Genomic DNA, 26867 nt, shown 5'->3' with positions numbered 1-26867 from the left:
CTTACAAAATATTGTTAATACATTTTTAGTCAGTCTCATGCAATGGTTGTATGGTAGACCATTTGAAGGTAGTATTAGATGGTTTTCAACAGTATTCCAACTTTAGGGACATGCATATCGTAATGAAAGAGTTTTTAGTTTCTGTTTCTTGTATCTGGTAGTTACTCATTATGTTATAATTCAGGGACCACAGGAAGGAACTTGGAACCAAGAAGCTTATTTGCTGTTTCCTGCCTACTTGAATGGGACTTTGCTGGACAATGCTCAAAGCATGAAGGCAAAGAACGAGTACTACCCCCCTGGCATAGTTCTTCATATATTTAAACAGGTAGTTCATAGAACTTCATACTACTCATACAGTATGCTTATCATGGTATTTAACTTATCTCTTGAACAAGTGAATCACTGTTAATATATTTCTAAAGTATATCTAGCAGATTTTCGCTGAACGCTATAAATTTTTAATGCATTTGCAATTATATCGATATGCATATGTTTACAAAGGATATTTGTTCCTGATTTGAGACAGCATACAAAATCCTAAGAATTATAAGTTAAATAGTATACCACAGGTCGGTCAACAGTTGCACAACGTGAAATAACATTCATCTGAAATTCAAAAGTAATTGAACAGTGTTACCCCATCACTTTTAGGGGTGGTTAGAGGAGATTTTTCTTCAATGATTCACAGTGGTCCCAATGATGACATTCAAAGATTCTCCATAGACAGTTGCCTACAGATGCCTCTTACATCATGCTCAGCTCACTCATTTGATGATTATGGTGCCTGACACACGAGTTATATATGTCCACTACTTCATATTTATTGTTTATGCCCAATGTATTTGACATGCAGTTAGGGATCATGAGTTGAATTAGGTAATGAATCACGATGCTTGGAAGTTATGCCTTTTGTCTTGTTTCATCTTGGTGTTGATTTGGGATAGCATCGGATGTGCAAAATTGGTGGAGAGGCTAAAGCACATGAGATCTTCAAGACCTAGAAATGGTTTGGGAGATATTAAAATAATTAATATTTTTAATGGAGTTCCTAAGTCTAAACTTAGGAAAAATAAAATATTAATGGGTGTTAATATAAAACTAGGTTAGAAGGTTCCAAAAGTCATGGGTCAAGCCAAATCTAATCTTAGCCGTTGATTAGAGATTTAATCTCGGCTGTTGAAGGACCAACAAGAAAAGTATAAGAGGAGGCTTGAGGGTCAGTTGGAAAACAGACTGAGAGATACCAGTGATTCGATTTCTGGAGCGGGGTTAGCTAAGAAAATTGAACTAGTGGTCTGGAGAGCAGTAGGAGGCAGCAAGTATGGAACAGAGAGTCGGGAACAACACTAAGGGAACAACACAAAGGTTGGAGAGGCAGATGCAGAGGTTGCAGATTGCGTAGTCACTGGAGGGCCTGCGTGGGTGACATAGAGAGGCCCAATGCTGATGCAGAGAGGCAAGGGTTGACGCAGAGGGTCTGGGAACTACGCAGAGGTCAGCCACGTTGACGTTGAGACTGGGGGAAGTGCGAAGAATTTTCTCTTTGTTGGGTAAGCCAGTTTGGCACCCAGTTGTACTGAAAAATTGTTGAATAATAAAATCCTCCCTTACTGCACCAGTTTTCACACATTGGGTTTTTCTGGGAACTGATTGTCCAAAATATTTGTGTCGATGTGTTAATTATTGTGCATTTGTTTGTTTCTGTATTATGATGTGATATCTGCAACATAATTTATTTTAATGTTTACTAAAGGATTTTCATAGATAACTTATCGGGAAATAAGTAGCTAAAATAAATCAGTTGTTGCAGTGATAGAATTTTCACATGGTATCAGAGCAAGTAATCAAAAATAGGAAGGGAAAATCAATTATGGGTCGAGGCCATGATGTAGAGGCATCTATGTCAGGAGACTCGCACAGATTTTCAAAAAATTGCACAAGAGAAAGTGATTTCGATTTCTCTAGATCTGCATCATCAGAGGTATGGTATATAGATAGTGGGGCCTCTTGGCATATGACGGGAATCCGGGAATGTTTCTCAGATTATCGGGAGGAGAAGATGAACTTTTAAATCACCATGGGGAACAAGGAAAAATGTACTCCAATAGGGAGGGGTACCATAGTTTTTCAAACAGAAACGGGAGAGCGATTCCGTGCTACCAATGTGCTGCATGTACTAGGATTGGGGATGAACTTACTTTCCATGTCGCAACTTCAAGGCAAAGGCTATGACGTTTTCTTCATCAAGGAGAAAGTATACGTCAAACACCCGAGCTGGAAAAAGAAAGTGCAGATCGGGATCAAAAGTAACAGGTTGTACAGACTACAACTAGAATCACCAATGGCACTAATAGGCAGTCATGGAGACAAGGATTTGAACGAACTATGGCACAGAAGAATGGGACATTTGCACCATGGGGCTCTGAGAATTCTCAGGAGCACTGTAACAGGAGTTCAGATCTTAGTACGGAACAAGATGATGTTTGCAGAGGATGTGCTCTAGGAAAGTATGCTAAGGCAACATTTCCTAGAAGTAAAAACAGGGCCAAGAGTGTTAAGCCACGAATCAAGTGTCGGTAATACCGGGGAAAGAATGAACCGTCGGATCACTTCATGTCTAGAACATATCGTGACCGTCGGATTGTAAGTTACAAAAGTACATAGTAAAGAAACACACTTCACCTAACTCTACACTAGACTAAGTTATACTTAACTATTTCCTATGTGTCGGAATATCCTAACATCCCCCCTTAATAACAACTTGGGATAGGATTGAAGGATGTACGAACATGACACAATAGGAGAAGGAAGGAGGCACTAGAACCTATCCCCCCTTAGTGACAACTTCTAGAACTCCAACCATAAATTGAAGTTTAGTAAACATCGCCTCTGTGAAAGCCTTTGTAAAGATGTCTGCAACTTGATCATCTGTTGAACAATATTGCACTTCAAGAACATGGTCATGAATGAGCTTTCTGATGAAGTGCATGTGCAGTTCAATGTGTTTGCTGCGCTGATGTTGGACTGGATCTCTGCATAGTTGAATGGCACTTTGATTATCACATCAAAGTGTAGTTGGATGCTGCTGCTGAAAGCCAAACTCTGACAGGATTTGACGAAGCCACAGAGCCTCCTTACTAGCTTCTACGGCACCACAATATTCTGCTTCTGCTGAAGAAAGAGAAATGGCACTTTGTTTCTTGCAAGCCCATGTAATAGGTCCTGAACCAAGAGTGAACACATAACCTGCAATAGACTTCCGATCATCAGGGTCACCAGCCCAATCGGAATCAGTGAAACCAACCAATAGAGGAGATGCTTATGCACTATAATATATCCCAAATTGAATTGTACCTCGAACATAACGAATTATTCTTTTAGCTGCTTTCTAATGACTTTCATGTGGGTTTTGCATAAACCGAGCAATAAGGCCAACAACAAAGGAAAGGTCAGGACGAGTATGGGTCAGATACAAAAGTTTCCCTACAAGTTGACGGTATAAGGTAGCATCAACTTCAGGGGAAGTACAAGTGACTGAAAGTTTGGCTCCAGACTGAAAGGGAGAAGGGGCTGGCTTACAGTCTTCCATGTGAAAATGGCGTAGAAGATCACAGGCATACTTGGACTGGGAGAGGGAAATACCTTCCTTGGATTGTAAGACTTGAAGACCAATAAAATAATGCAAGTGTCCTAAGTTTGTCATTTCAAACTTATTTTTAAGGCTGGACTTCACATGGTTTGTAAGGTTGGGATCACTACCAGTAAGGATAAGATCATCAACATAAAGAACAAGAATGATAAGGGACTTGCCCACTTTCTTGGTGTAGACAGTATTGTTAGAATGACACCTAGAAAAGCCAGTTTCTAAAAGAAAGCTATCCATTTTGGCGTACCAAGCTCGAGGGGCTTGCTTGAGACCATAAAGGGATTTCTTAAGCCGATATACAAGGTTGGAGTCTGTTTGTATAAAGCCAATAGGTTGTTCCATATAGATTTCTTCATGCAAGTCTCCATGCAAGAAGGCAGATTTAACATCCATCTAATGGACTTCCCATTTGAAAGAGGCAGCAAGGGAAAGAACAAGGCGGATAAAGTTCATTTTGGCAACAGGGGAGAAGGTTTCAGTATAGTCAATGCCTTCAACTTGTGAAAAACCCTTAGCAACAAGACGAGATTTATGTTTATTAACTTTTCCATCTGGGCCATACTTGGTTCTGTAAACTCATTTGCATCTAACAAGTTTTCGTCCCTTTGGAAGAGGAACAAGATCCCATGTATCATTTGCTAATAATGAACAATATTCTTCATTCATAGCTGCGTCCCAATCTGGATGGCCTGAAGCTTCTGCAAAGGTGTCAGGATCATAATTCCCTGAAGCTTGAGCCAGTAAAGAAGAGGCTCTATCGAACTAAGAACGTGTGCGACGCTAATCTGTAGGATCACCGACAAGAGCACCTGCTGCATCCCGAGTAGCACAGACCCATTTTGGAAGCTGAGGAGCTGAAGGAGGATCATGAGAAGTTGGGGGAGGATTGTCATCCTCGCTGTCATCATCTGAAGAAGAAATATTTTCAGAAGTAGAAGGGATAGAGAGAGGTGGCACATCCGCCGAACTAGGCTCGTAGGCCGATATATTTTCAGCAAACTTTACACTTCTTTTAATGATAACATTTTTGGACTTAAGTGGAATAAGTTTGTATCCTTTGACATCTTCAGAATATCCAACAAAAATAAATTTTTCACTCTTAGGTTCTAAAGCTTTATGTTTCTCATCTGGAATATGGGCCCATGCTTCACTTCCAAAAACACGAAAGTGACTTACATCTGGTTTAGTTGAGCTCCATGCTTCTTTTGGAGTGATATTCTTTAAAACCTTAGTAGGAGTGCGATTTATTATGTAATTTGCACAGTTAATTGCTTCTACCCAAAAATTAAGACTAAGTCCTTTAGATTGAAGCATACAATTAGCCATTTCCTTTAAGGTGCGATTCTTCCTTTCAACTACACCATTTTGTTGTGGAGTATATGGAACAGTATGTTGCACCATTTTGTTGTGGAGTATGTGGAACAGTATGTTGCATTTGAATTCCATTCTCAGTGCAAAAGTTGATGAATTTGTTGTTAACATATTCTCCGCCATTATTAGATCTTAGCTTAAGAATTTGATGTCCAGATTGTTTTTCAACAAAGGCCTTAAAGACCAAGAACATGTTAAATACTTCACTCTTGAGTTTTAAGAAGTATACCCAAGTGCGTCTGGAGCAATCATCAATGAAAGTTAAGAAATACTTGTAGCTAGAGAATGAAACAACTGGAAGTGGACCACATAAATCACTATGCACAAGCTGTAAAGGGGTTGAGGCGTGCCAAGAGGCACGTTTTTCAAACCTATCCCGATGATGTTTTCCGAGTACACATTCGGAACAAACACCATCTCTACAAGATACCATTGGAAGACCTGTCACCATATTTTCTTTACATAGATTCTGAAGGGAGCGATAGTTTAAGTGACCAAATCACTCATGCCAAAGTTTGCTCACTTCATCGTTATGAGCAACAAATACCGAGGGAAGATTTGATGACCCCAAGTTGTTAAACTTATACAACCTTGTAGAATCATCAGCAATGCCAGTAGCTAAAATCTGTTTAGGATCTCTTAGGTCTTTAATTACAACATCGTGAGGTGAACATTCAATGATTTTACCTTCACCTGCATGAGTTATTTGATATACAGATTGAAGGTTGCAGGATAAGGTTGGAACACATAATACATCATTAAATTGGCCATTGTCTATATGAACAGTTTCAGTTCCTACAACACTAAGAGATCTATCATCAGCAACATATATATTTTTGGTGTTACAATCATTTAAAGAAGAAAACATGGCTTTGTTTTTGGCCATGTGATAAGAAGCTCCAGAATCAATGAGCCACTCATGAGAATGAGAAGAAGAAGATACATTTAGTGCATAGCCAGACCGAGATGCTTGACAACCACATGCAGAAAATGTTATTCCTGAAGATGAAGTTGAAGTTGGAGAGTGCTCCAAATGGATGTTATGCTTCTTCATTGCTGCTTCCAAGGCTTCCATCTTCTTAAAGCATTTGGATTCTAAGTGGCCATCTCGATTACAAAAGTGGCAATGTCTATCAGTCTTCTTCTCTTTGTTTTTATTTGCCTTATCATTTTGTTGAAATGATTTTTCATTTTGAGATTGAAATTGCTTAGGACCCTTGTTTGGTTTAGGACCATTCTTTTTAGGATACAACTTCTTAGGATTCTTTGAATTTGGTTGCTGCTGAGCGGATAAGGCTTTCTTAGAAGAGTTTACAAGATTAAGAAGACCAAGATGTAAGAGTTTTTCTTGTTCTCTTATTAAAGAATCACAAAAGGCATCAAAGGAAGGGGACTTGTAGTCTTGTCCTTGAGAAATGAAGACTTCTCTTGTAGAATGGAAGGTGGAAACAAACACAGAGTAGGTTGGTCCCAACTTAGTAAGAATGGAATAGATAAGGTTACCATCTCCTTTCTTAACCTTAACACCTTCCAAGAGAAGTCTAAGGGTCTTGAACTTGGACAAAAAATCTTCAATGGAAGAAAAATTATTGGAATCCAATGTAAGCAGCTCATTTTCGAGTTGATGGGCGCTAAGTTCATTTTTAATTCCAAAAACTTTAGTGATCTGTTTTGTTGCTTCATTAGGAGTATCAAGTTCTGCGATATGGAATCTAAGGTCTGGAGAAATAGACATCCCTATCAACCCACGTGCTTGATCTTGCCTATTTTCCCATTTGGCTGCCTTATCTTCATCTTTCGGTTTGGTTTTTTGGCCTGAGGCTATTCTGTAAAGACCTTTACTTCTAAGTAAATCCACAATGTAGGACCACCATTGGAAGTAGTTGGTGCTATCAAGAATAACTTGGCATGGACTTTCCATTTTAACAGAAACTGAAGCTATAGATGCTGAAACTAAGTGTTTTAATGGAAAGATCTCGAAAAATTAGGCTGATTAAAAAAAAACGGCTCTGAAAACGGCTTCCGGATGAAGAAGTTATGGCTTTTTGAAGAAAAGTTGTTGAAGATGCCGACGAAGTGCGGGAATGTGCGGAAATGAATGATAATGTTATATTTAAAAAAAATCCGCCCCCTTTCCAAACTTAATCTAATTAGCTCAACAAAAAGAAAGACTTGAACTCAAGACCTTTACTCTCATAAAGTAGCTTTGGACCAAGTGAGCTAGATTAAAAGGTTAGTACACTGAAACTTTGGGGTGCGTGCTTACTTGACAAAGCTCTTTTTGCATACAAAACAAAAAACACAAAACCCAACATGGACATACAAAAAAAACAAACCTTATGGCTTGAAGTTAGCTTTAGCCGGAAACTAAATATTTTCCTCAATGTTTCTGATTTTTCGAAATCACATTAAGGCGCGGCGGAAAAGAGCATACACATGAGAAAAATCCTTCATTTCTGTTTCTCATTTGCCCAGATCGCACAGAGTCGCGGGGCAAAGACCATACGCAGAAATGAAAGGTATAGATCCGGTAATAAAAAAAGGAGCTAAAGAAACCAAAATAAACAGAGAGAAAATAACTAAAAACTGCAAATAAACAATGTATACCTCCAGATTTTAAAAATGGCGTAGCTAGGGCTACCGGAAACCTTTTCGCGTCAAACGAAAGGTGTTCCTCATTGGAATAGATGCTCCTAACACAATAGAGCAGTCTTCTCGGCCTGAAAGCAGTCAGTAACAATAGATCTAGGAAACGATAGTCAGATGCAGTTCTACCGGCTTCGATTTGGATCACCAACGGATGTGGCCCTCAAATAGCTCCGATACCATGTAGGAATTTACAGGGTAAGTTCCTCAGACAGAACACCAAAGGACACCACTCACAAACAGATCACAGATCAATACACCAGTATTGTTGACGTGGTTAAAACCCTCAAAGAGGGAAACAGTCCACGGCCTGAGCCAACGCGGCCACTTAAGGCAATTTATTAATAACAGAATGAAAATCTACATAAGCTTCTCTCATGAACAGTTAACCTACAAATGACCTTCCATGCTCTTTAAATAGAGATCATGGACCAATCGGGTGTTAAGCCACGAATCAAGTGTCGGTAATACCGAGGAGAGAATGAACCGTCGGATCACTTCATGTCTAGAACATATCGTGACCGACGGATTGCAAGTTACAAAAGAACATAGTAAAGAAACACACTTTACCTAACTCTACACTAGACCAAGTTATACTTAACTATTTCCTATGTGTCAGAATATCCTAACACACTAAAGCTCTTAGTGTTGCCGAGTACTTCCTTACCTTCATTGATGACCACTCAAGGAAAACTTGGATTTATTTTCTGAAAACCAAGGATGAGGTTTTCTGTCGATTCAAAGAGTTCAAGGCTCTGGTGGAGAATCTGTCTGGGAAGAAAATAAAAGTTTTGCGCTCAGATAATGGTGGAGAGTATGTCGATAAGGACTTCATTGACTTTTGCACTAAGGAGGGCATCAGAAGAGAGTGGACAACTCCTTACAATCCGGAGCAGAATGGAGTAGAAGAAAGAAAGAACAAGACTATTGTAGAAGCAGCTAGGGCCATGATATATGATCAGGATATGCCAAAATTCCTGTGGGCAGAAGCATGCGACGCAGTAGTCTATGTTTAGAATAGAACTCCTCATCGGGCATTGGGCAAGATTACTCCAGAGAAAGTCTTCACAGTGAAGACGCTTGAAGTCAGTCATTTCAGGATATTTGGGAGCTTAGCATATTGCCGCATACTCAAGGGAAAGAGGAAGAAGCTGGACAAACTACAGAGAAAGGATATCTAGTGGGATATAATGAGAATGCTAAGGCATACAGAATCTATCTTCCAGGGAGCAGGGAGGTAGTAGTTCGACGAGATGTGAAGTTCATGGAAGATAGGGCTTTCAGAAAATCTTGAGAAATCAAAATGCCTTCCAAGGAACAGTCAAAAGAGGAACCATTGGTCAAACCTCTTCAACCAACGGAAGAAAAGAATTCTTCCTTGGGTCGGGAAGAATCACAGGATGAGGAGGAGCTAATAGAAGCACCTGCTGGCAGAGGAAGAACGAGCAGGGAACTTCGCCATATATTACGAGATGTAGAGGACTTCTTCGGTGCGCCAAATAGGGAGCGAAAACAACCAGATAGATATCAGGCATTAGTAGCTCAGAATGGGGAGCCTGCCAGTTTTCAGGAGGCAACAACATCAGGTTTCGTTGGATGCGTTGGTAGAGGAGTACAACTCCATAATGGTGAATGATGTCTGGGAGGTAGTGCCAAGGCCTCAAGACAGATCAATGGTAGGTTCGAGATGGACTGACAAGATTAAATACACTGTAGACGACAGTGTTGAGAAATATAAAGCCAGGTTTGTGGCTAAGGGTATGCTCAGAAGGAAGGAATTGACTACGAAGAGACCTTCGCCCCAGTAGCCAGGTGTACATCTATTAGAACCGTGATATCTCTTGCAGCATAGATGGGGTGGGAGATTCACCAGATGGATGTCAAAACGACATTTCTGAACGATGTGATAGAAGAGGTATACATTGAACAACTAGAGGGCTTTGAGACACATGAGAAGTCTCATGTATGCAGATTGAAGAAAGCCTTGTATGGGATGAAACAGGCACCTAGAGTATGGTATGGGCGAATCGATGGCTACTTGTAGAAAATGGGATTTGTCAAGAGTGACGCAGATCCAAATCTCTACTATCTGGTTTAGAGAATGAGCATCTAATCTTAGTATTATATGTGGATGATCTCTTTCTAATAGGATCATCCAGGCTCATAGGGTACTGCAAGAAGAATCTAGCCACGGAGTTTGATATGAAGGATTTGGGACAAATGCATTATTTCATGGGGTTGGAAGTTTGGCAGCAAAATGGGGAGATCTTCCTTGGGCAAGGGAGATATGCTACAGAAATCCTGAAGAGATTCAGGATGGAGGACTGTAGTCTCATGGCTACTCCAATGATAACCAATTGGAAGAAGATTGATGCATCAGAAGACAAAGATGTTGATCCCACCTTATACAGGTAGCTCATAGGGTCCTTGATGTATCTGGTCAATAGCAGGCCAAACATTTGCTACGCTGTCAACACTCTCAGCCAGTTCATGTTGGAGCCGAAGAGGGCGCATTGGGCAACAACCAAACATGTTCTCAGGTATTTACAGGGAACAGTCGATTATGGACTCTTGTACACCAGGGGTAAGGATTAATGTTGCACGAAGCGGGAATGAAACAGGGACTTTTTTGGAAGCGGGGACGCGGAAGCATCATTTTCCAAAAATCTAGGAAGCGAAGCGTCTGCTATATATATATATTTTATATTTTTTTGCATTTATATTCAAAGCAAACATTCCAAATACCAAATTAGTTGTAGAAGACATGAAAACATACATATTTTTGCATAAATCAAGATAGATATGGCATCCGTCATTCCATTGTAGTTACTAGTATGTAGTATGTACATCAATGATTAATTATTCGAGCATCAACCATCTATATTCTAGCAATTACAAACATACATCAAATTTTTAAGTATATTATAAAACATAAAACATAGAGCATATTATGATTTATCTAGCAAGTGAGAAACTGTCTAATCTCTCCTCCTTCCACCACAAAGAGAACGTGGCAGCGGCCCTCCATGTGGTGGCAATGAAGAAGATGGTGCCTGTGGAAGTTGTGGCACTGAAACCGATGAAGACGAACCCCCTGCTGTTGGTGTTGAACCATGGAACCTAGGAACCAAGGGACCAGTTGGGGGTGGCATCTCAACATGATCATCATCATCCTAGAATCACTCAAAAAATTCATACAAAAAAAAACATGGAGGAAGCTCGCGATCCGTACGCTTCATACTCCGAAGCTTGACACTTCATACGGCTGAAGCGCTGTCCGAAATGCGTTTAGGAAAAACCAAAACGTGTTCGAGCACACGCTTCCTGAAATTTCTAGGAAGCGTGTTTATTAGCTCTAAACACGTTTCGGTTTCTCCGAAACGCGTTTTGGACGACGCTTCCCCCACACATCCGTACGGATCGTGGATTGGGGTTTTGATCCGGGTGGGGGGGACGTTTCCTGCAACACTGGTAAGGATATCAGATTGAGTGGGTTTACTGATGCAAATTGGGCAGGAAGTTCAGTGGATCGGAAAAGTACCTTTGGGTACTGTTTCAACATTGGATCAGGATTGACCTCCTGGTGCAGTAGGAAACAAAAATCCGTGGCTTTGAGCTCAACTGAGGCAAAATATATGGCCGCAAGCACAGCTTCGTGCGAGGTCGTATGGCTTAGAAAACTGTTTGTGAACCTATTCAGAAGAAAGATGGAGGTGACCAGGATCATGTGTGATAATCAGAGTTGCATCAAGCTCTCTGAGAATCCAGTGTTTCACGATCAGTCAAAGTATATTGATATCCAATGTCACTTTGTCAGAGACTATGTCCAACGAGGCACTGTATAGTTGAGCTACACTCCTACATGAGAACAGGTGGCAAACATCCTTACCAAGGCCCTTGGAAGAACCAAGTTTGATTATTTCAGGGAGAAGATGGGGATTATAAAGAATCGATTTCAGTAGCAGAAATGGGTATGATGTTGTAGTGCAGTAGCACGATGCAACATGACGAGGAGTTTGCAGTGCAGATGCAGTGTTGGGAAGATGGACCAGCAGCAGCACGGATGCAGAGGGAGCTGCAGTACAGATGTAGCAGTGGCAGTGATAGAGCCATGGGCAGCAGTACAGGATGCAACAGTGCAGAGGATGTTGGGCAGGGAGGCTTAGTATCAACACAGGTACTAATGCTGTATGATCAGAGTAATGCTCAGCGTGGAGTACTACTAGAGCACAGTCCTCGCTAAGAGGGAGTGTTGATTTGGAGTAGCATCGGATGTGCTCTAGCCATGAAAATTGGTGGAGAGGCTAAAGCACATGAGATCTCCAAGACCCAGAAATGGTTTGGGCAGATTCTAACCGGTTTGGGAGATATTAAAATAATTAATAGTTTTAATGAAGTTCCTAAGTCTAAACTTAGGAAAAATAAAATATTAATGAGTATTAATATAAAACTGGGTTAGAAGGTTCCAAAAGTCATGGATCAAGACAAATCTAATCTTAGCCGTTGATTAGAGATTTAATCTCGACCGTTGAAGGACCAACAGGAAAAGTATAAGAGGAGGCTTGAGGGTCAGTTGGAAAACATACCGAGGGAGACCAGTCAGTTCGATTTTTGTAGTGGGGTTAGCTGAGAAATTCGAACTAGTGGTTTGGAGAGCAGCAGGAGGCAGCAAGTACACAACAGAGAGTCGGGAACAGCACCACGGGAACATTGCAGAGGTTGGAGAGGCAGATGCAGAGGCTGCAGACTGCACAGTCACTGGAGGGCCTGCGTGGGTGACGCAGAGGCCCAGTGTTGACGTAGAGAGGCAGGGGCTGACACAGAGGGTCTGGGAGCTACGTAGAGGTTAGCTACGCTGACGCTGAGACTGGTCGAAGTGCTGAAGAATTTTCTCTTTGTTGGTTAAGCCAGTTTGACCCTAGTTGTACTGAAGAATTGCTGAATGATAAAATCCTCCCTTGCTGCACCGGTTTTCCCACATTGGGTTTTTCTGGGGACTGATTCTCCAAAATATTTGTGTCGATGTGTTAATTCTTGTGCATGTGTTTATTTCTGTATTATGATGTGATATCTGCAGCAGAATTTATTTTAATGTTTACTGAAGGATTTTCGTAAATAACTTATCGGGAAATAAGTAGGTAAAATAAATCGGTTGTTGCAGTGATAGAATTTTCACACTTGGTAGGCATCATCAATCTCCTAGTGAAGTGTTGCCACTCTTGGGTAGAAGGGTTACTGCTAGGGACTTTAGTGTTACTCGCTGGAATACACAATGAGCCTGAACTCTATAGTCCAAGGGGTCTTTAGGAAGTCAACGAGAAATCCTCTGAAAGGGATATTACAGAAACCCAAAGATGGAAGATCAATAACTTTAGAAGATAGTAACTAGTAAATTACTAGTGGGTACCAAAGGGATGGTCAAAGAACTCTATTTTGGTCTATTATGGGATGAATTTTGAAGTAACCTTTTTGTTGGGTTATGGCATTGGGAAGACGTAAGTTCCTACGACCTTATGCACACAAACATCTATTCTGTCATTTAGCATAAATCTAACTAATCATATCTATTTCAGGTGGTTGCAACAAATGATGGCCAACTTAAAATACATAAGTTTGTTTGAGATGAAAGAAAGGAAAAAGGATAGGAGGGTCTTCTCACCTGATTTTGTTCTAATTTAATTGAGTAATTCTTTCTTATATTTATTGTTTTATTTTGTTATTATCTCTTATCCAGTCTAAAGTTGGTTTCGCTCGAGCACTCCAAGATACAGCAGTCATGGAAATCCATCACTACCCCTGGTATTGGTTCCCTGCAATAATGTGTCACACCAGTCCAGGATAAAGAAGAAATGAATAAATGTTTATTTTAGGCACTGAAAAGTTGTGCCTTTGCACAGTTTAGTTTTGCATTCTGACTCTATTTGCCTTGACCAGAACATTTTGAGGATTATTTTGTGCTTGTATGTAGCTAAAGAATGAAAGTAATGATTGTCCAATGAATCATATTCATTTCTGATTTTTGATTTTAAGTTCTACCTGTAATTCAAATGCTTTGGAGGATGTGTAAGCTATGCCTGGAAAATGACCTTTTACTTTTGTTCTGAGAAACTAATATACAATACAGTCAGAACTGTGGTTGGAATTGGATGGCTACCTAGAAGCACTATTAAATTTCCTATGTAAAACCAGTTGTGTGCAGGCTTGAAGCATATGCATAGCTTTGAACCTCCATATGCACATAATGATGTGAAGCCAGGAAATGTTCTGATTAAGTGGAGAAAGAGTCAACCACCACTTGCAGTTTTAATGGACTTTGGCAGTGCTGCTCCTGCCAAAAAGGAAGTCCGATCTCGTTCTGAAGCTCTGAAAGTCCAGGTAACATCATCTGTTAAAAATAATACCGTTATAGCAAGCTTGTTACTGTTCTCTTCAATTTCTCCTCAGGGTGGTGCAATAAATGGAATAAAGTGTCATTGTGTCTGTTGAAGCATGGATGACTTTGATGGTTAAAAATATCACTTAAGGATTTGATTGTGGCATCAATCCTGATGATATTCAAGAAATATATATTCAATTTTGTTTTTTGGTATGAATAATTTCTTTCTTTGTTCCAATAGGCAAAGGCAAAATTTATATTTACTTTTCTGTTTATTCAAAATTTGCAGATGGCTTCTGGTTCAGCCCCTGCTTTAAAGACATTGTTTTCTTTTTATTTAAAAAGGTTCTTATATAATACAGATAGATACAAGTACCTATACAAAGGAGGAATCATTTACCTGAATGTAGCCAACACTGCAATAAGGTCAGACTGAGCTGTAGTAGAGTAATCCTAAGCATGTTTTCTCAGCAAATACCCTTCAGCTCTGACTTGTGAAGACAAGCAAGTTCCCAAGAAGACTTTATGGACTCTCTAAACATTCAAAATATACTTACAATGAATCTTCCAAAGAACATACAAAAGTTTAGACCAAATGCAATGCTAAAGACAACAATAATGGTTCAGAATCTATGTTATTGATCTGCCACTCCTATGTGTAGGATCTGTGGATCTGTCTGGATCTCTCAAGGATCCATCATGGAATTGGATCCCTTGGAAAAGGAAACAGATCCTCAGCCCATGAAACAGATACTGTGGAAAATGAAACAGATCCTAGAACTTGTAGTGCTTTTTTGACTCACCAATCTCCCCAGATATCAAATTTTTAATGAAAATATCTCCCCAGGGCCCAAACCCTAAATGCTTAAAGGCCAAACCCCTAAACTCCATTCTTGGGCAAGGTCGGATCTATCCTTATGCCAAGATCTGCTCTTAAGGTCTGATCTATCAAGGTCAGATCTCAAGGTCTTTTCTCAAGCAATGTTACATTTAACGTTATTGGGATTTATCTCTGGGGGTTCGAAATTTAAATTAACAGCAATACTGGGGGAAATATCGGCAATTATCAGGAAACTTACAAAAGTAATCATTTTTTTTTTCAAATTTTTAAACTTCTAAGAGACATCGACAGCAAACAAAGAGATTTTCACATAAATATGAAAATGAAACTGCAATTTAAAAGGCACAAGATGTCAAGTGGTACATTAAACTTGATATTGAAAATGATATTTGCCCTGAGTCATAAGTCCTAATAGGATAATGGAAAATCACATCATGTTAAAATTGGTAACTAGGGCCAAACTCCATGTGGGTCATCTTATTAATGGAAGCTGATATTTTTCTTGGATCCCTCTCATCGAGAGGTGTAGGATTGATCTAAAGATCATCCGATTCCGATAAGTATTCATGGAGATATGAATTTATTTGTGTTATGGGACAATTCGTCAAGGTCGGTCAGCAACCAAATAAACCACACTTGTGCTCAATGTTTTAGTATAAATAGAGGTGGCCTTCAAGTCATTTCAACACACTTGGGATGTCTTCCTCTCTACTTGTTTTTGGGTTTTAGTAGGAGGAGAGATCCTAAGGGATAACACTGCCCTAATCCATAGGGTAGTAGCTGGAACTGCCGGGAATAGCCGGAATTGCTGGAACTGTTGGGAACTGTCGGGAATAGCCAGAAAAGCCGGGAAAAGCAGGAACTACTGGAACTGCTAGGAATTGCCGGAAAAAGTTGGAACTACCGGAACTGCCAGGAAAAGCTGGGAAAAGTAGGAATTGCCAGAACTACCGGGAATAGTCGGAATTGCCAGAACTGTCGGGAATAGCTGGAACTGCTGGGAATAGTTGGAACTACCAAGAAAACCCAGAACTGCTGGAACTGCTAGGAATAGCTGGAATAGCCGGAATTGCCGGGAATTGCCGGGAACTGCCGGAACTGCCAGAGCATTTGTCTTCAAAGGAGAGCAACATGCAAGGGACAACTAACTAACATTAGGACAGTTGTATGGTACTTAGCAGCAAATACACCAAGCATGCAATGTTACAGCTAGCATGCAAGGGACAACTAGCATGCAACAACAAGCATGCTAAGGACAACAAGCAAGCAAGATGCATCCAACACATAGGTCAGTATGGCAACATGGTGCAGCAATGGCACATAATGCAATACAATGATGGGTACAGTCATGATTAATGAAGCGTGATGAGATGCAACATAGTGATGATGGGTGCACCGCGGTGAGGTGCAACATGATGACGAAATGCAACACAACGATAGGTGAATGAGTCACCTTGGAAAATTAGTTGAAGCAGCATGTCTTCAACTGATCTCATGTATCATCTTCTTAGAGATGATCTATGCTCTTATTTAGATAAGTCAAAGTGTCGACTTCTGTTGTAAATGTACTATCTCTCTCTCTGCTGAACTATTGAAGAACATATAAGAAGAATTGATCAAGGGTTTCCCCACATTGGGGTTTGTCCCTGGCTAGTGCCACATCTTGTGTCCTCTTGTCTTGGCTTGTCTTCTGCGATTTATGTTTATGTTCTATCTGCAGTTTACTTTAACGCTGATGTGATTGCTAATCTGGAAAAGATATTGAGTTAACTGTGAAAATTGAAATAAATTGCTCTAAGCATAGAACATACCTAAAATTAACATGGTATCAGAGCTAAGGTGAAGGCAATGCCCAAGCAAGAGTGAAAGATCAATCATCGAAGACAGTTGGGAAAAAAAAGGATCAATGGATTCCTCATCCCTCTTCAAATTCACCAAGGGTGAAGTCGAAGCAGAGAATATTATCAGAATGGCGCAACAGAAGTTTCTGATGGTCTACCTAAAGATCACTTCAGTGGGAAGTCTAGATCTAAGGGTGGAAGGAAAGGCATATGCCTTGGTTGTAATAAGTTCAGCCATTATGCGAAGGAGTGTCTGAGGTAGGGACACATCACTTGATGATGATAACAATCATTCCAGGGACATCTTCAATGATCAGAGGAATGACAGGTAATGCAGGTCATCAAGGAAACGACCGACTCTTTAGAGAAAGCAAGGAACCCCAAGTATGAAGAATCAAATGTTGTTTCTGATAAGATAAAGAAGCGTTATCTTGTATTGGCCCTTTCCTTCAGATTCTTTGGGAATCTGGCTTATTGATCATAGTGCTTCAAGGCACCTCATCGAATAGAAGGGTGGTCTCTCGAATTTGGTAGAGATGGAAACAATCATGGGATTATACTTGGAGTTGATGCCACCTATCCCAGAAAGAGTTTAGGGAATGTTACCCCTCAATTGAATGAGTGTAACTCTATTCATTTACAAGAATCTCTTTTATGTACCTAATCGCAAGAAGAACCTGGTGTCCATCTCAGAAATGGAAGGCAAAGGTTTCAGGGATGCACGACTAATCATGATGCACTAAGATATCAACAATTCCATCTACCCTTTTTACGAGCAAAGGTCACTACAAACATTTTTCCTCTAGACGTAGTAGGTGGATGTGTTGAGGCTGAGCCTGAGGTGGAAGGTGCAACTCTGGGTTATAAGGTGGAAGCTGAAGTGGGATGTCTTATGCCTCTTTCCCTAGTTGCATGTCGCTGTGGAGGTGGTGGCATTGTTTGTAGCACACTTTCAATGTCCTCCTACTCCAAATCCGTCTCTCCTGTAATTGGAACATCCTTTGGTACCTATTCCTCCAACTCATCAATAATATGCTCCAACCACTTGGGTGCCTCATCCACGATAGGATTCTTGGTCTCTACCCTCCACAAACTCACGCGTCAAGTGCATCCAATGAAATGACATCCATGTCAGGTACTTTGTTTGTCGACCTCACCCACAACTTGAGATTGTAGTATACATAGGCCATGTCATCGACATATAACATGTATGATGGCCATTTTGTAATTAGAGGATGATGTCCCATGGGCATAAATTAAATTACTGAAATTATAAAAAGTTAAAATTTAAATTTGAACACTTCTAACCTGTTGTAGTTCTTGTAGTGTACCTTTTCAATAACACTTTAGTTGTGCTTACACACTAAAGAGTTACAAGCTTGACTCAACACTTGAATGGCAAGTTTTTGCAACTCTGGGACTGTTCTACCATAGTTTTCCCACCAAACATCTACAACAAATAAATGGAAAGGAAAAACAACAAATTATATTTCCATTGAGTAACAAATAGATAAAAAGGAAAGGCATTGAAATTTGAAAGTTTGAAACAAATTTTACTTGTCTCTTACTTGACATTCTAACGATCTTGCCTTGGTTTGCTATATCATAACCAAATGTTGATGCATAAATAGATTTGATAAACATTGTACCGAGAAATTGAGAATGGACTTGCCCTTCTGTTATTTTTAGGTATGTTCTATGCTAGAGCAATTTATTTCAATTTTCATAGTTAGCTCAATATCTTTTCCAGATTAGCAATCACATCAACATTAAAGTAAACTGCAGATAGAACATAAATATAAATCGCAAAAGACAAGCCAAGACAAGAGGACACAAGATGTGGTGCTAGCCAAGGACAAACCCCAATGTGGGGAAACCCTTCGTCAATTCTTCTTATATGATCTTCAATAGTTCAGCACAGAGAGAGAGAGATAGATAGTACATTTACAACAGAAATCAACACTTTGACTTATCTAGATAAGAGCATAGATCATCTCTAAGAAGATGATACATGAGATCAGTTGAAGACATGATGCTTCAACTGATTCTCCAAGGTGACTCCACCTATCATTGTGCTGCATCTCGTCATCATGCTACACCTCACCGTGTTGCACCATGCTGCACCCGTCATCACTATGCTACATCTCATCATGCTTCATCAATCATGACTGTACCCATCACTGTAGTGCATTATGTGCCATTGCTGCACCATGTTGCCATACTGTCCTATGTGCTTGCTTGCTGTACCTTGCATGCTTGCTGTACTGTTGCTTGCTTCGTGTACTTGCTGCACCAAGTACCATACTGCTGTCCCATTATTGTTTTGTCTCATCATATGGTTGTCCCAACATTTTACAACTGTCCCTTTGATCATTGCAGCATTATATCATTTTTGTCCCATTATCTTGCAACTGCCCCTTTGATCATTGCAACATCATATCATCGCTGTCCCATCATCTTGCAGCTGTCCCTTGAATATTGCAGCACTATATCATGGCTGTCCCATCATCTTGCATCTGTCCCTTTGATCATTGCAGCATTATATCATTGTTGTCCCATCATCTTGCAGCTGTCCCTTGAATATTGCAACACTATATCATTACTGTCCCATCATCTTGCAGCTGTCCCTTTGATCATTGCAACATTATGTCATTGTTGTCCCATCATCTTACAACTGTCCCTTGAATATTGCAGCACTATATCATTGCTGCCCCATCATCTTGCAGCTGTCCCTTTGATCATTGCTGTCCCATCATCTTACAGCTGTCCCTTGAATATTGCAGCACTATATTGTTGCTGCCCCAACATCTTACAGCTGCCCCTTGAATATTGCAGAACTATACAATTGCTGTCCCAAAAACAAGCTACTGCTCCAACAATTAACTCGGCTTCCATTGAGGAACTTAGGCCTCCTCCATGCTATCTTAGAGCCTCCCTCTCTTGCTGAGGTTAGGGCAATTCATAGACTACGTTAAGGTTCTAGGGAATCCATTTAGGGTAGAGACCCTTTTCTAGGCCGCGTTGAGGGCTTACATTGCTGCCCTTCTTGACTGCGTATACCTCTCCATAGGGCAGCATTAGGGCGTCTCCATAGGGCAGCGTTAGGGCTTTCTCCATTAGGGTAGAGTTGTCTCTTAGGATCTCTCTTCCCACCAAAACCCAAAAACAAGTGGAGAGGAAGAGATCACAAGAAGTGTGTCTACAAATGACTTGCAAGCCACCTCTTTTTATACTAAAATGTTGAGCACAAGTGGGTTTATTTGGTTGCTGGCCGACCTTGACGAATTGTTTTATAACACAAATAAATTCATAACTCCATGAATACTTATCGGAATCAGATGATCTTTAGATCAATCCTACACCTCTCGATGAGAGAGATCCAAGAAAAATATCAGCTGCCATTAATAAGATGACCCACATGGAGTTTGGCCCTAGTTGCCAATTTTAACACTCCCTCTCAACTAGGGAGAACTCCATTCGCTGATCCATCTGTCCGAATGTACTATCTCTGCCATCAGTGCCTTGCACTACTCGGCTCTACTCTGCTCTACTGAACCATGAAGAAGAAGAATTGATCGAGAATGTCTCATACCATTCTCTACTGATCCGAAGTCAGTTTCATATGAGGAGAGTGTGTCATACCACTCTTACTGACTCGAAGTCAGTTTCATTGATCCCAGATCAATATCACAAGAGAGTGGCTCAAACCACTCATACTGATCCCAGATCAGTTTCATTGATCTCAGATCAATGGAGGTCATCTTAGCACAGGAAGTACGGTAGATACAACGATGCATCCATCGATAGTACTACTAATGGTCCCTAACCCCATTTCCCTACTCATTGATCAGATGAGAGGTACTTCCCATGAGTCCCAGACTGCATGGGTAGGATGCCTCGACAGGAGAACTAATCATCCTGTCCACAGGAGAACTAATCATCCTGTCCCACAGTCGCCATGGGAGAACTAATCATCCTGGCCCACAGGAGAACTAATCATCCTGTCCCATAGTCGCCACGGGGTGTCACAGGGGAAGGTTGAACCTTTCACCCTGTACATAGCGCACCACCAGGGGAGGGTGAGTCGCTCTGTGGTCGCATGTTGCTCCAAGAAGTACCCCGCGCCCCCCTGGAGCTCCCAGAGCTCAATGTATACATCATACTCGACCCTCATAAGAGGGTCTCTGAACAATACCAAGTCATTCTCGGAATGTCAAGAATTTGACCTTTCCCAGGCCTTCGTCAAAATGTCTGCGACCTGTACATCAGTCTCAATGCGATGGAGCCTCCTTGCTCGTCGAATTACCATATCCCAGATAAGGTAATATTTGATGTCTACCTGCTGGAGCATTCATCGAATAGAGTATTCCTCAACAATCTAATCCCCCCCTGGTTGTCACAGAGAATCACAGTGGTATTCATCATGTGTACAAACAGTTCACTGAAGAGCTTCCACAACCAGGTAGCTTCACACGAGATCATATGCTTAGCTATGTATTCGGTCTCGACGGTGCTTATAGCAACCGACTTCTGCTTCCTGCTCATTCATGATATCGAAGCAGAATCCAAGGAGAACCATCACTGAGAAGTGCTCTAGTGGTCCCTCCACACTGCCTGCCCTGTCAACATTCGAATAATCATGCAGCTTCATATTTCCGGTAGTGTATCTCAATCCATGAGAGATTGTGCCGAAGATACCTTAGAAGATTCTTGGCTCTAATCCAGTGAGGCTCAACCAAATATGAGCTCACCATGCTAACTGCAAAACATATATCCGGACGGAAGTTCACCAAGAACATCAATGGAAATGAGTTTATGAAACTCAGAGGCATTTCCCAAATCCAGTCCGGCATCATCACCATATAACTTCTAAAAGTTAAGATCCTCGAGGTAGTTATGGGCTTGCAGTTTACCATTCCACATTCGGAATCCAACTTTCGGTCTCGATGGTGCTTATAGAAAACGACTTCTGCTTCCTGCTCATCCATGATAACGAAGCAGAATCCAAAGAGAACTAGCACTGAGAAATGCTCTAGTGATCCTCCACACTGCCTGCCCAGTCAACATTCGAATAATCATGCAGCTTCATATTTCCGGTAGTGTATCTCAATCCATGAGAGATTGTGCCCGAAGATACCTCAGAAGATTCTTGGCTCCAATCTAGTGAGGCTCAACCAAATATGAGCTCACCATGCTAACTGCAAAACATATATCCGGACGGAAGTTCACCAAGAACATCAGTGGAAATGAGTTTATGAAACTCAGAGGCATTTCCCAAATCTGGTCCGGCATCATCACCATATAACTTCTGAAAGTTAAGATCCTCGAGGTAGTTATGGGCTTGCAGTTTACCATTCCACATCCGGAATCCAACTCCCTCTTACTTCTGCAAGGGAGAGGGTCTGCACCTATCAGAAATAAATCGTTCTTAGAAGGTGCCGGTATGAGAGGTCTATCATCCACAACCTTCAAACAATGGTTTGGAACGACTTCACTCTTAGTGAATCTCAGCTTCATCTGATAGCTATCAATCCTCTCATATCAAACCCGGGGAGATTTGCTTCAAGCCCTAGAGGGCTTTCTTCCACCTTTATACATGAGATTCTTGATCATGAATCTCAAACTCCTCGGGTTGTTCCAAACCTGTGGACCTGCTACATGAGGGGAATGGTCCCTTTGTAGGATTTTCCTTCGGAACATCTCAGACATGTATCTTCATGCTCTTCTTGAATTCAGGCATCCCTGTCACCATCTGGCTCACATCCGGTAGGGCCCCATAAGTAGACCTCCGGTGTTATAGATGAGATATGTCAATTGACATGGTCCCCAATGGACCATCCTGCAACTTGATACAAATTGCCAACCCTGAACCCATGAGTAAAAGCATCTTTGAAAATTCTATTTTCAAACACGTACCTTTCCATCGATGAATGCCACCCTGAAACCTTTGACTTCCATTGCCGAAATGGACACCATGTTCTTCTTGCGATCAAGTACATAAAAGAGATTTTGTAAATGAATCGAGTTACCATCATTCAATTGAGGGGTGACATTTCCTACACCCTTTCTGGGATAGGTGGCATCGACTCCAAGTATAATTCCACGTTTGTTTCCATCTCTACCAGATTCGAGAGAGCACCTTTCTATCCGATGAGGTGCCTTGAAGCACTACAATCAATAAGCTAGATTCCCAAAGAATCTGAAGGAGAGGGCCCATACAAGATAACGCTTCTTTATCTTATTAGAAACAACATTTGATTCTTCATACCTGGGGTTCCTTGCTTTCTCTGAAGAGTCCGCCGTTTCCTTGATGACTTGCATTACCTTTCATTCCTCTGATCATTGAAGATGTCCCTGGAATGATTGTTATCATCATCAAGTGATGTGTCCCTACCTCAGACACTCCTTCGCATAATGGCCGAACATATTACAACCAAGGCATCTGCCTTTCCTTAGACCGAGACTTCCCTTTGAAGTGATCTTTAGGTAGGCCATCAAAAACTTCCGATGTGCCATTCTGATAATATTCTCTGCTGCGACTTCACCCTTGGTGAATTAGAAGAGGGATGAGGAATCTATTGATCCTTTTGTCCTTTCCCAACTGTCTTCAATGATTGCTCTTTCACTCTTGCTTGGGCTTTGTCTTCACCTCAGCTTTGATACCATGTTATTTTTTAGGTATGTTCTATGGTAGAGCAATTTATTTCAATTTTCACAGTTATCTCAATATCTTTTCGAGATTATCAATCACATTAGCATTAAAGTAAACTGCAGATAGAATATAAATATAAATCACAGAGACAAGCCAAGACAAGAGGACACAAGATGTGGCGCTAGCTAGGGATAAACCCTAATGTGGAGAACCCTTCGTCAATTCTTCTTATATGATCTTCAATAGTTCAGCAGAGAGAGAGAGAGATAGATAGTACATTTACAACATAAGTCAACACTTTGACTTATCTAAATAAGAGCATAGGTCATCTTTAAGAAGATGATATATGAGATCAGTTGAAGACATGCTGCTTCAATTGATTCTCCAAGGTGACTCCTTCACCTATCATTGTGCTGCATCTCGTCATCATGCTGCACCTCACCATGATGCATCAGCTGCACCCATCATCACTATGTTGCATCTCATCATGCTTCATCAATCATGACTGTACCCATCACTGTACTGCATCATGTGACATTGCTGCACCATGTTGCCATACTGTCCTATGTGCTTGCTTGCTGTACCTTGCATGCTTCTTGTACTATTGCTTGCTTCATGTACTCGTTGCACCAAGTACCATACTGCTGTCCCATTATTGTTTTGTCTCATCATATGGTTGTCCCAACATCTTACAACTGTCCCTTTAATCATTGCAGCGTTATATCATTGCTGTCCCATTATCTTGCAGCTCTTCCTTTGATCATTGCAGCATTATATCATTGCTGTCCCATCATCTTGCAGCTGTCCCTTGAATATTGCATCACTATATCATTGCTGTCCCATCATCTTGCAGTTGTACCTTTGATCATTGCAACATTATATCATTGCTGTCCCATCATCTTACAGCTGCCCCTTGAATATTGCAGCACTATATCATTGTGGTCCCATCATCTTGCAGTTGTCCCTTTGTTCATTGCAGCATTATATCATTGCTGTCCCATCATCTTGCAGCTGTCCCTTTGATCATTGCAGCATTATATCATTGTTGTCCCATCATCTTACAGCTGTCCCTTGAATATTGCAGCACTATATCATTGCTGTCCCATCATCTTGCAGCTGTCCCTTTGATCATTGCAGCATTATATCATTGTTGTCCCATCATCTTACAGTTGTCCCTTGAATATTGCAGCACTATATCATTGTTGTCCCAACATCTTACAGCTGCCCCTTGAATATTGCAGCACTATATCATTGCTGTCCCAAAAACAAGCTACTGCTCCAGCAATTAACTCGGCCTCCATTGAGGAACTCAGGCCTCCTCCATGCTGTCTTAGAGCCTCCCTCTCTTGCTGCGGTTAGGGCAATCCATAGACTGCGTTAAGGTTCTAGGGCATCCATTTAGGGTAGAGACCCTTTTCTAGGCTGCGTTGAGGGCTTACATTGCTGCCCTTCTTGACTGCGTATACCTCTTCATAGGTTATGTTAGGGCTTCTCCATAGGGTAGCGTTAGGGCTTTCTCCATTAGGGCAGCGTTGTCTCTTAGGATCTCTCCTCTCATCAAAACCCAAAGACAAGTGGAGAGGAAGAGATCACAAGAAGTGTGTCTACAAATGACTTGCAAGTCACCTCTTTTTATACTAAAACGTTGAGCACAAGTGGGGTTTATTTGGTTGTTGGCTGACTTTGACGAATTGTCTTATAACACAAATAAATTCATAACTCCATGAATACTTATCGGAATCGGATGATCTTTAGATCAATCCTACACCTCTCGATGAGAGGGATCCAAGAAAAATATTAGCTGCCATTAATAAGATGACCCACATGGAGTTTGGCCCTAGTTGCCAATTTTAACACCTTCTCATCTGTCCTACTGTCTGACACGACAGTGCATCCGATGACCTCTTATTATTCCTTAAGCTATCCCAATTTCTTTATGCTCTCAAGTCGTTATAGGAAGGGAAACCCTTGTACCTTGTACTACCAACAACAACTTTAAACATGGAATGGTAGAATGAGTTGTTGGCAATGTTGAATGTTATGTCACTCCTTAGAAAACATCCTACCACAATTTGTTGCCCTCCTCCTTCTCCTTTGTTTTCACTATTGACTGAATAGAAGGTTGCCTTCTAGGCACTAGTCTCACCACAAAGGAAGGTGATGACGCTTAGGGGCTGGGCATTGTAGAATTTGAGCCCAAGTATTGGCTTGCCCCACTCCTGAGATGCTTGCAAATCTATTTGCAAGCTCAAGCATCATTTTCCCCTTTGATCTCTATTCCCATTCATATAAAAAATGGATTGATTCGCAATGTGGACAATTTTTGGGGTAGATGCTGGGAAAATGTCCACTTCATTCCCTGAGATTTTGGCAAATTATTATTTTATGCAGCTAATCTTGCCAAGCATTTCCATGCTACATAACTTGCAATTAAACCTCATTCTATTATGGCCATCGTAAGGGAGACCATACTCCCACATTGGGTAGAGTGGCTTTGGCATTTTGAAACGTGTAGAGCACTGATTAAATTTGTTAACTTACGGGACAAAAAAATGGGGGAAATTTAGAATCCAAATGCAGAAGACTTGAAGAATACTAAAATCAAGGTACCATAGCTATACAAAATTCAAATGTTAAATCCTCCATTCGTAAAGGGAAAGAAGAGATATATCTAATGGACACTGCAAACTCTATACTAAATCTTGAACACAAAGAAAATGAAGGCATAAGATCCCTGCTCCACAAATGCTTAGTTGTTGGCAACAAAAGAGATATTTCCCCTTGTTTGCTTGATGGAAAAGGGTCACAATAGCCTTAGAGCTCAATCCCCCTTAGCAATTTTTACAAAATGAGGTTTTAAAATTGAAAATTGTGACTTAAACCGGATTATACAGGAACTGGGTGATAATTTCCATCGTCTTTTGATAAATATGCAAATTATCATGATAGTTTCAAAACTCAAATTTATCGTGATATATATTGGCAAATTGGCAATATTATTGCCAAGGTAGGTTTTGGTGATATTATCGTGCTAATTCTGATGATATCATGATAAGTGAAACACTGCTTTCTGTTAGTTTTTGTAGCATCGAATGTATTATAGCCATGAAATTTGGTGGAGAGGCTAGAATATATGAGATCTCCAAAACGCAGAAATCGTTTCTGGAAATTCCACCTAGAGATGTCTTAACGATTTTTTGAATATTTAAGGAATATGGTTAATGAATTAGAATTAATTAAGTCAAGGTGCGAATCATTTAGAAACTCACACAGATCGATTTCAAGATGATCCTAGCCCTTGATTAAGATTTAATCTTCACCGTTGGAGTCCCAATAGAGGATTATAAGAAGTCGAAGGGTACTTGGAGAAGACACCAGAAGTTCGATTTCCTTGGCAGATCGATTTCTAGAGAGCAACAATAGTTGCTGGAGAGCCAGAGATTGAAGCCGAGACAGTGAGGGCATGGACAATGATCCAGAGGAAGTTTCCA

General features: G+C 40.8%; 1 protein-coding gene across 3 annotated transcripts in view; it reads left to right on the top strand.

Moving 5' to 3' along the window:
• PK3 (serine/threonine protein kinase 3) overlaps positions 1-26867 on the top strand; it is a 204477-nt gene that overhangs the window by 55536 nt on the left and 122074 nt on the right. For 2 of the 3 annotated variants that reach the window (XM_089447813.1, XM_089447814.1), the window contains exons 3-4: positions 185-328; positions 13856-14041. In XM_089447813.1, coding sequence (XP_089303939.1) covers positions 185-328; positions 13856-14041 — 330 coding nt within the window. The remainder of the gene's footprint in view (positions 1-184; positions 329-13855; positions 14042-26867) is intronic. The other variant, XM_089447815.1, reaches the window with a different exon arrangement.

This window comes from Pinus tabuliformis, chromosome X (assembly GCF_031772625.1).
Source record: "Pinus tabuliformis cultivar Carrire ecotype Pingquan chromosome X, CPIR1, whole genome shotgun sequence".
Taxonomy (NCBI): Eukaryota; Viridiplantae; Streptophyta; class Pinopsida; order Pinales; family Pinaceae; genus Pinus; species Pinus tabuliformis.
The sequence above is the reverse complement of the archived record's forward strand: the minus strand, read 5'-3'. Positions and strand labels throughout refer to the sequence as shown.